Source organism: Loa loa (assembly GCF_000183805.2).
Source record: "Loa loa unplaced genomic scaffold supercont3.160, whole genome shotgun sequence".
NCBI lineage: Eukaryota > Metazoa > Nematoda > Chromadorea > Rhabditida > Onchocercidae > Loa > Loa loa.
This window is the reverse complement of record NW_018108340.1, coordinates 73,948-85,853: the sequence shown is the minus strand read 5'-3', so window position 1 is coordinate 85,853 and position 11,906 is coordinate 73,948. Positions and strand designations below refer to the sequence as shown.

Genomic DNA, 11,906 nt, shown 5'->3' with positions numbered 1-11,906 from the left:
AGATGCGATTCGCGGGGATACGGTATGAAATGGTTCGTAATGCGAAATCACCGCAGTTCTGCAACAAATTAAATTGTCATTGGAAATTGAATTTGAGAGATAGAGGAAGAAATACAGAATCAATAGTCCCTATAGCAATAAAGTGAACGATTATTCCAGGACACTGAATTGAGTTGAGTTATGCGCAAGGAAAGTTTCAGGACAAAAGCGCAGAAGACGTGAACTTGTTGAAAATATTTGACGAGAATAAAACATCAGAGGTGTATAAACTTTACATCTAATTATATGTGAGAAAAAAAGTAATATTTGTACAACTTACTTCACAGCTTTAAAACACTATTCAGGAAAAAGTACAATTATTCTTTCGTCTTTTCCCAAAACAGGAATGTTCACAATTTTTCCCAAAATAAAGTGAACAAAATAATGATATATTACTGAAAACGTTTGGGAAAAGATGAGAAAGTGGCAAATTGCGCGCCTATGGATAAAAGCAAATATTATGAGTGGCTAGTTTTGGAAATGTTCAATTTTGAAAAATGTTGAGTTTACTTTGAAACTCAGACAAAAATTCGTATATGATGACAAATCAAAAATCTTGCAACAGGACAAAGATTACATAATTTCAATCTTATTGGAAGTTGACACAGGAAGGTATCATGATTATATATCGATAGCTTGGTTAAAAAAAGTTTGTATGTCCCTTGGAAAAGATCTAAGGTTGCAAATGTTCCATCGAAGATTTCAAGATTGGAATCACCTGAAGGTGCGAAAATCATAACAGCGCAATTGTTGATTGCATGACCTCTAATCTTTGGACGCAAATCATCTGCTTGCATCCCCAATGAACAATGCAAGTATTCCTGTTAATAAAATGAAATTACTTTTTACTGTATTTGTTTTTGGGGAAAATCTAAATGTGTAATGCAAATGAAAACTGCTGTATAATTCGTGTAATAAATCATTTTCACAGTCGAATGTGAACGTCACAGGATTAGCATGATGACCTTTGTTGATTTCACTGTATTAAATAATCTCATCCTATATACATATAAAAATGTCACTGTAATCGGCTTAACCATTCATGTTCTTCCCATCTTTTACAATGATCGTAGCACATTTGATCCAAATAATTCGAATTTCTCATATCTCAAAACCAAATTTAAATTTAAACACAAATCGAGGTGCTCCTTACTACAGTAACTTAATGGACTTGAAATACGTAAAAGAAAAGAAATTTCGTCATTTGTTCAATATATATGCAAACATTTGTTCAGAATTCTTTAAGACGTTGCAGTGTGCTTAAAGGGCATGTCCCATCTCGAAAATGTCAACCCTATTACTAGTTGACAGACGGAATTTGTTTTTATCATTAAAAATTTCAACTGTTAAGTCATATCGAAATGAAAATTATTAATATAAGTGCTATAGTAATTTCTGGATTCAATTTTGAAAACAAAACATTTAATTCATAAAAATTAATTTGCATAAATTACGGTAACTGCATCTTAGCAACCGAAGGTGTGAACCTCATGTAGAGGGAAAGAAAAGATGAGGTTGGGAGCAAAAAGGTATAACAACCTGCATTCTTTGTCCATCCAACTCTTTTTAGTATACTAAGTAAACACGATATATCTTCTTATCTGTTAACTACTATCGATGGACATAGTCTTATCAAAAAAGGTCTCCTTTAAAAATTTTTGAAATTCTCCTATTCACCTAATAAAATTTCATGACAAAATACGGCACCTAAAATGTTAGGTGTGTTGTCCTCCATGCTTGTCACCACCATAATTAATCAAATGATATGATAGGACACAAATAGTACCTTTTCATTATGCTTTAAGTTCAGAATTAGGACAGTCAACCTGTTGAGAGAATAAAAGTTGCGATAACATTTCAACTGTTGCATCATTTCGGTCAATCTATGGGTGTAATTAATGTTCAGATTGATAAAATCTGAACATTGATTACAAAGTATGAAATCACTGATAAAGTGAACTAATTTATTCAAAAAGAGCAGAAAAAACAGTTGTTACGTCATCACCCACGGATGGAAATATTTATGCGTAAGAAACTTCAATGGAGTATAAGCTAAGAAAAAAAAAAAACTTACCACAATTAAAATACGGTAATCCAATTGGAATCATCTGGTACTTGACAAATCAGCTTATTCAGCGATTCGGCCAGATGCAAAGTATTCTGTGGATGCCAAAAGTTATACGTGTTTATTGATATCAAAATCGCTGATTTGTCTCGGGATATGATTTTGCAATTGGATACTGTATTTTATCATGTTCAGAAATCGTGATAAGAAAATCTTTGCCAATTTCTGCTCTACTAAAAACTCTCTAAATTCATTACCTTGAATGTTGAAATGAATTTTTAACTAAAGTGACATCTAACATTACTACCTTCATCAAATAGATACGATACGTATGAGTCATCGCTTAATCATATAGCAAGAAGTCGGTCACGTGTTTACGTGTAAAGTAAACGGAATAAGTCGGAATCCTGAATGAATATAGTAAGAGTAGTGAAAATGCCACGATGCACTTATTCCTATGCCTATAGTCAAACATTGAACAGAACAAGTTGTCCAGATATCCATCCGTACACCCAAGCATACACACACATACACACATACACACACACATACACACACACACACACACACATATATATATATATATATTCGTGTATAGTCGATCAGGATCGTCAGAAGCAGCTGATAGATGCTCCGCCTTGCATTATTGAAATAATCCAATGGACGAGAAAGTGAAGGGAGGAGTTTGTGGTAAGTCTGTTCTTCGACAGGTAAACACGCTTCTTCTCATCCTTACCTTTGTAAATTAGCCGAAGAGATTGACTTTACCAATAAAGTTCGTCTCCTCAGATCAAATTTGTTCTAATTTAATTTCCGATTTTAAGTCTTCCAGCAAAAGTCTCGTTATTCATTGTGTAAATGCAAACAATTAATAGTAATTATATCATTGCATTTGAATTTCATTTCTTAGCTGCTTATTATTACGATCTTTTCTTTTAAAAAAAAAGCACGATTTATTTTGTTTATCTAAAATGAGCCCTTTAATTTTCACTAATTAAAACAACTCTTATTTAACATAGCGTTTAATATTGTTGTTTTTAAATGAAAGTAAAATATCATCAAAGATGATCCCTCACTTTTCTATAATTTCAACATTTCTCTCGATAATTGCCGATGAATACTGAAGGTATATCTCATCGCTCCTCTGACCTACAGTTTAGATTTGTAATTACCTGCTATCCGAGTAATGCGCAACCTTTGGTATGTGGAACGATGTTAGCCAGAGACGACAAAACCTTACTAGCAGTATTTTGAACCTTGAAATTGACCGATCTTTTTTTTTCCCTGATGCTGAGATATTACTTTCCGGTTTTCATGACTGGGCTCTCGAATGAAATGATACGATGAAAACCATATCTTATTATCCGGAAATAGGATATTGTCAAGAATGTATATTATGGAAATAGAGAAACCACAAGATAGGAGAGGAGGAATTCCCAAGCGAAAAAACTGTATTAGAAGTTTTGAAAGGGTAAAGGAGAGATAAAGGACAGAAAGATATGACAAGAAGAATAAATGGAACGGGAAATTTTGGGAAAATAAAATACACTTCAAAAAGACATACATCTCTTTTTTAATGTAATACAGTGTATTTGTCATGGAGCTAAACATGTACATAAGTGGTGGATAAGTAGTAATATCCGATTTACCAACACTTCTTCTGACAGTTACTGCCCACTCTTCATGCAGGCATAATGGTCATCAACTAGCCATGCCATGTTGTCTTTTCTTATTATTTCTGATATAATTTAAAGCTTCCGGAATATTTCCTTGAGATACATCCTATCATATAAAATCCTCGACAATCGACTAATTACAGAAGCTTCGTGAGAAAATAACGTAACCGAGGGAAATATTTATTAATAACATTTGATGGATTAAAAATATGATGTCCTGAATAGGAAATTTCTTTTTGTCGTTTTCACTTTTTTCTTTTACTTTTTCCCTCTAACAATTAATTAATTAGTGGTTAATGTGGCTCATATTGCCGTTATTGCATTTGCTTCATCTCTGGAGAGGAATTTAAAGAAATTGAAAATCCTTAGAGAGAGAAAAAAAAGCGGGATTAATGGAAGTTACATTTCAGGGCATGTCAATGAGCCATTTCGTGAAGAGTCAATTTAGCGATTGGATACCTAACCGAAATTTCTGGATCTACGTGATTTTTCAAATTTCATTCCTGATATGACGTGGGAAATCTTAGAGCCTGACGGCTTTGTATAAGTGAACAGGAAAGGGCAAACTACACTGGAAAAAAGAGCTATCACAGGTGCACAAACAGTAGCGTCACCTTTCCAAACTAATATCCTGTCATTTGGTTGATATCGGAAAAATTCACTTCATATTTAGGCTGGGAATTTCATTTCTTCAAGGAAAGAAGTAAAATTTCCTTTTATTTTGAAAGAGCTAAAATTATGTATTGATAAAAGATATTTGGTAAGATCCCTTTGTCCAAATACTTTTATGATAAAAGTTCGAAGATTTTTGAACAGGTCCAATGATATTAGAATGAAGCAACTAAATGCTGGGCCTAAAATGATCATATCAAATGAGCCTAAAACATGTTTAATATGCAATTAAAGCCTGGTATTCCTGCACGAATAAATCTAAAACTCATCTAAAAGCTACTTTGTTCATTAAAGCTTATACATTAGTTGATATAATAATTTAGCTATCTGCCATACATATATGCATTGGTAAAAATATCAAAGTGACAGTATGATTATTTAAAGTTTTCCAAATACACTCAGACAATATGTCAAGTTTGCGTTATTTTCGGAAATTTGTACCACAATATTTTTAACTTTTTTCCACAAAATATTTTTGCATTAAAAAGAAAAATCCAGGTTTGGTAGACGTACGGCGCCGAACAGAGACGGATGATCACGCTAGTGGCTGCTAATATTTGCGCAAAAAAAAAAGAAAAAAATACCGGTGTGAGAAAAATGATAGAAAATGCTCGGATATGATAGAAAAAAAAAAAACAATGTTGTTTTTCTTTACATCTAATCACTTTTTTTGATGTTTCAGCATAAACTGTTTATATTTATGTGAATGTTACCGATATGGTGATATGATTGTCAGATAACAAGAAAATGAAGCAATTTCTCTCTTTACCTTAATACTATAACCCCTATTTATCAATTATAAAATTCTCAACTTCCTACCTTTTTCAATTCCAATTCTTTCTTATATGCTAAATTAAGGCGGTAATTTGGTTCACAAATTGTTTCTACCCCAATAAAAACGACTTTTTGATGCATGCGACTCAATAACGACAGCAATGGTGACAAACGACAATGATTTAGAAGGGTGGGACGGTAATACGGTGGGGGTCTCTTTATAATACTCCGTTGAACAGGTTTTCTTTGAGAAGTGCTTATCTCATGTTTACAACCATCTACAAACGAAGGTTTCACGCTATTTTAAATTCAAACTATACAATTTTGCATTAATTTCACATTGTTAGTTCGATTTCCTTTTCCCCGAAATTTTTTCGAGCCATTTCTGCCTGTTATGATAAAATGGAAGATGATCAAATGGTGTTCGCAAAGAAGAATGGAATAGAATAGAATGAATATAAAGAAGAAATTAAACTTAAAAATATGAATAAATATAAAATGACAAATTCGTTATTTAAATTAAATCAAAGAGTAATTAATGACACAAAGAAGAAGACAAGACATATCCTGGAAGGAGGATGAAATATAGAAAATTCAGAGGTGCAGGACAGGGGGTAGTATGCAGCAGCACAACGTCATCAATATGTCGAAACCAAAATGATGGCATTCATCATTTTGGCTCGAAACAGCTATACCACAATGCAACTAAAACATTAATCTTTCCTATGTTCCATTTTATCCGCTTTTAATCGCATATTAAAATGCATGCTCAAATGGTTCCATCCATATTTTTTGGTATGCGTGCGGAATTTTGATATTTTTCATTGTCATTGTCAACAAAATTTGGCGCAAGTCGTATTTGGAGACAAGAACGCCGTATATCTAATTAACTGTAATTTTGAAATATTTCGAAATGTGAAATATTTCTTTCTATCAAATTGTGAAACATTTCTTTCTACCAAAATGTGAAATATTTTTTCTAAATATTTCTTTCGTAGGAAAAATAAAATTTTTTAACAAAATTAAATGTATTTGGTTTAATTTATAAGTGTGCCCTGTCGTCTTAGTTAAATAATTATTTCAAGCTATCATTTCAGGTCGCATGAAATATTAGAAATAATTACATCAGATTATTGCAGTGTTCGTATTTGTTGGAGTTGGAAGGTGAAAAAGTTGAGAGGATTTCAGCATAAATTTACTCCTGACAGTAATGATAGCACAAAAGGAGACTTAAGTCTTTTCTCACAAACTCATCTCGTTTGTCTTGTAACTGTCACCCATACACCACTATGATCATATAAATCACTTTCTAGAACTAAGCTTGACAACACTTGTTCAGATGCGATTGACACAGCAAAATGTTAATCAATTGACCACTCAGTATTTGTTGGCAAAGAATTTCATCCTATGGTCATTATTTAATAAAATCTTCTATGATTCAAATTTAATCTTAGAAAGAAGATTTTATCAGCAAAATAACGCTACTTTTGGGAAATTTGCGCAATAATATTTTCATGGAAACTAAAAAGAGCTTATTAAACTATCAGAAAAAAAGATGTTTATTAAGCATTCGCTAATGGCTGAAGGTGAAACAAAAGATAGAAAGTTGTAAAGAAAAGAACCAATAGACACTATAAATTACTGTCCAATTTGGTGGCAAAAAAATGCGGAAAAGGATGAGCTTCTAGAAAGCAACTGTCAGCGGGGACATATATTTCAACTAAAATTTTCAAACTAAGCTAAATTAAAGCCTAACTTTAGATGAAATTTTTCATTTAAAAATACTTCACATCACATAAATCAACCAAAAAATGAACGATGATTGAGTTATGAGGCGTAAAAAACCAATTTCACATTAGTACCAAAAAATAGCCATTGTTGGAGATGGAAGGATGAATGAGTGAATTATCCCAGCAGTGCACAGGTGTCACAAGGTATACATGTACCACCACTACTGCTTACCTACTTGATGGTTGAATGGAACAAATTGTCGCCTTGGTTCATTCCAGCGACATTTATTGCGCTTACTTTGTCATATCTCCTCTTTCCTCTTCCTTCTACTCTTCATTATTCCTACAAATGCTGCGAAAATGTAAATTTGTTTAGGAGAGGATGAAGGGAGGAAAGGCCGAGAGGATGGTGAGAATCGATTCATGTTGGAAAGGGAATGAATGACTAACTGACTGACTGACTGACTGACTGAACGAATGAATGAATGAATGAATGAATGAATGAATGAATGAATGAATGAATGAGTGAATGAATGTCTTCAACACTATTTATCTGGCAGTTGTTCGACACGATGTCATCTTGACGATATGTATATAATATGTTAGGACATGTTAATTGACTTTTTCTTTTTTTTTTATTTCAAAATTTCCATTTGTAGCTGTCTTTTTTTTCTTAACTTATAATGTTTAACCTTTATACTTTTCATTTTATTTAATGATTACAATCTTCGAAGATTGTAATCCTGTAAAAGTTCACGAAATAATCAATTTGTTGAGAATGAAATTAGCATTAATTTCATGCTTCATTCCTCGGTTATTGAAATTTGATAACTGTAAACGATACAAATTGAATACAAATTTGGAAGTAAATTTTATATTCTATAAAATTAATTTGCATAAAAATTTACAAATTACAAACAAATATGATTTACCGTTAAACAAATAAAAAAATTCTTAGAAAATATTACTTTATATAAATAAAAGTAACTTTTTTCCATTTTCCCAGGTGTATATTTGTAAGCGAAAAAAACAAATTAACGAATCAATTAGTGAAAGGTAGAACAGGTAAATGAAAGGACAACAGATCTGAGATAGACTGGTCATCAATGATGTTTACTAATTAACTAAAATCCATTATCAAGTTGAAATTCATGAAGCATGGGAAGAAGATAACTATTTTTTCCTCACATTTACAGATACTTACATATATGTCACACACACACACAAACACACACACACACACATGCATACGTACACATACACGTTTAAATACACATGCAGACACACACATATACATAAATGGAAATTTTTCACCCGCAAAATGTCAATCGTTTCATTTTGTGAGATTTTTATGAATATTAATACTTCAATTTGAAAGTCTCGAAATTGACAAAAGTTTTATTATTTAACTTAAACTGTAAAATTGAAGCCTTACTTCTCATCATTATTATTGCAATCCTAACATTTATGAAACAACCCAAATATTTTAGACTGTTGTCATCCTTCTGCAACTCAATTACACTTTAAAAGTAATCCTTAAAATAATTTTACATTCACTTATCGTTTCACCATTTTGATCACTGCTACAGTCATCAATCATCCACACTATTATTATTATCATTATTTCCTTTAACACAAAACCATCCTGTAAACTCCCGTTATCATCGTTAGGTAATTGTCGTTGCCACAATCTTTTTAATAAGATCCCTCATAGTTCAAATTATAAAATTAAGAGAAATTGGGATACGCAAATTATATCAGATTAATTACCGTTAGTGGTACTAACTTCTCAGCAAAAAACTTTTTACTTTCTATCTATGTCTTTTTTATATTAGTTTAAAAAAAAAATTAACCATCAACATTTACCGTTTCTCACAATATAGTAGAACAGAGGAAATCTACAAATAATTATTCTAACTGACAGCTGAAAATGTTTGTAATATTTTTGCAGTAAATAACTGCTTGCATTTCAGTGCGTTTAATAATGATTTTAATGAATTTAATAATGATTTTAGGCGGAGCAAAATTTAACGAAGAGAATTGGGTTGAACTGAATGGCACTGAATTAAATTGAACCATGTTAATTATTCATATTAATCATATTTATGCTCAATTTTATTGTTTTTTGAGGACAATTCTCACGTGCCCAATTGACAACTAATTATGTTCGTTTCGTTGCTGAGATATAATATTCCGGGAATTTTCATAGAATATTGGTATTTGGTGATTCTGAATTTCCAGAAACAGGATTTTTTTTGCTCTGTAAAGGATTGAAATAAAGACAATTTTTTTATCAAAGGAAAAGGAATTTCTTGGTTCTATTCACAAATGCCATCTGATGACCTTTATCGAAAGATTCCCTGTTGATAATTTCGAAATGGAACCTTAGTTTTGCGCGGACTAATGCAATTTTTTTTGACTCCTAGCTCTTTCAAAGGACATGATGTTTTAAATGAATGTAAAAAAAAACAAAAAACGATTGTCTTAGTCTCATTGTAATAGGCCTGTTGCTATCAAAATATAACTGACACCACTCGAAATAAAAGTTTTGTGCGCTTCAGTCATTTTGAATTCACTGCTTTATAAACATTTTAAAATGATCACTTCCTAATAATATTATACCTATCAGCTAAAACTCTTTATTTCTTGAAAATTTTAGGACCGACATCATTTCTCGTTTCAACTCTTGCCAGCCATCATTACTCCAATACTGCTTAAGTTAATTTTACAATATTTTTAAAGTAAGTTTCTCAAAAAACTATTTATGATGTTTTTTTTTTAGTGCAAAATTCTCATTTCGATAAGGTAAAATTAACGAAGGGGATTTCTTATCTACGAGAGATTCTTATACCTCAAACCCGAATCCATTTGTCATATTCTATTTTCGACAACTACAATTCACTACATGTAGTAAATGCTTTCTTGATGACCTTGTCAACATAAGATTAATGTTTTGCAATCGTCGCACACGGTAATCACGTTGCCTCTCATCCTCTCTAGCCTCTTCCTACAATCCGGTACTTGCTCTGTGCAGGTGCAAAACAACCATTAACACCTTTCTTATCGCTTTTCCAAATGTCGGCATATTTCCTTGTAAGTTTAACGACAAAAACGGATCGATTTGGCGGACAAATGGATTAACGGGGACATTTAACAGATGTCAACAGATTGAATGTATAACATATTTTTGAGGCATGCTAATTTGCATAATTAACTAAGAGCAACTGTATATTACAGTACTTTCCATTATGTTGAGTTGTAAATTGTTCAACGGAAAAAAATGATTGAAAAATGAAAAATGATCAGATTTAGTAACAAAAAAAAAAAAATCCTCAGAAATTGCTCTTTTATTATGCTCTAAATTAAATTAAAACGAACTGCTTCAAATTAAAATTGAAATCAAGGATTACAAAACTTGGCTCGAATTGAAATGGAATTGAAATAGGAATTCGAATCAGTACTGTAACTGAAAATGAAATGAATTGAAATATACAAAATGAAAATGAGTTTCCTTACTGATTTATAGCATTACATCGAATTAAAACGAACTAAAACTGAATAAGCAATTAAAACAACTGTAAGTAATTGGATCAATTTTATCATAATTTAATTTGGAGCGTTGAAAATTGCTTGAATAAGAGATGATAGAATGGAAAGCGAAAAGGCCGAAATTAATTTAGGTTTTTCAAAATATATCTCTTCAAAATTCCGCATCCGGATAGGATTAAGATAGGTCCACTAGTGTTTAAGATAAAGATTAAAATCACTTGTCAATCGAAGTGCAATGAAGAAGAATAGAAAGGAAATATTTGAGAATCGGGGATAAAATTAGGGAAATTATCTTTAGTATTTTTACGGGACTGTCTGGAGCCAGCAATTTGTTTACGGGACATTAACCAGTCTGAGAGTTGCCTGTTCATATATTAGCTTAACAGAATTTGAATGGTCAGCAATTAATGCCGCAGAAATTACGAAGGAACTTTCCTGTTGTAAGGCTGTTTGGTTCAATTTTACATTTTATGGAAGTAACGATTATTATTTGTAGCGAAATGAAATGAAATCATTAAAGCGAAATTTAATTTTTATTTTCCATATCAATCTTTGCATAAATCAAGTGTTAATGTGAACTGAATGAACATTAAAATGAAATTGAATTTACTGAATTGATGCTATGACTGTTTCCGATTCTTTGATGGAAAAATGACAGGAAATGTTTGGTAGAATGATGGAATTATTTTTTTTTTTAATTTAAGGATTTAAAATATTAAAGTCAATAAGTGACAAAATATTTGCATGCACTGACTAATATATTCTTTATGCATAGGTAGACGACCTCTGATCTGTAAAATATTGATGTTTATCTTTGACCCCTAACAACTAAAATCATCGCTGTTATCGTTATCATTACCACGGTAGTATTATTATTGTTCTTAACATGATCTTACATATACGGTAGCACTACTAATTATGGATTTAGTCATTCCACAATTCAGATTATTCATTAGGATTTATCATTAGATAGGTAAAAAAAGTACAGGTAAGAAAGAGAGGAAACTCTGATTGTCTTTGTTGGATAGTGCACATTGAAATACTTTATGTCACCACTAATGTTTCCAGAAATGTTCCAGTGATTATTACAAGATGATCAATCAAAATTCGATGTTCAGATAATCAATCATCGTTTCTAAAACTTTGCTTTGTGCATTGCTCTAAGAAACAGTTGTGCCAGTGGTACTATCTAACCGCTTTGTCAGAAGAAAAAAAAATAAAAAGGATGAAGAAGGGTCAAGTGGATTGTGAATCAAAAAAGGTCAATTGAATAGAATGAACACCAGTAGATTTGGGTAATCTAAATTACGGAAAAGTTAAAGTAACAGAGAAGTGATGAAAATTTAGTATTTAGAATGGAATATAAATGTTTACTGAAAATAAATCAACAATGGTTTAAGT

The 11,906-nt window shown here is 31.6% G+C and overlaps 1 protein-coding gene across 1 annotated transcript; it reads left to right on the top strand.

Annotated features, from left to right (window-relative positions):
* Positions 1 to 2,539: 2,539 nt before the first annotated feature.
* LOAG_17955 (hypothetical protein) lies at positions 2,540 to 2,779 on the top strand (the record flags this gene model as incomplete). The annotated part of the gene is made up of 1 exon (XM_020450623.1): positions 2,540 to 2,779. One exon carries the CDS (start codon positions 2,540 to 2,542, stop codon positions 2,777 to 2,779), a length of 240 nt encoding a protein of 79 aa, XP_020305675.1.
* Positions 2,780 to 11,906: the final 9,127 nt, after the last annotated feature.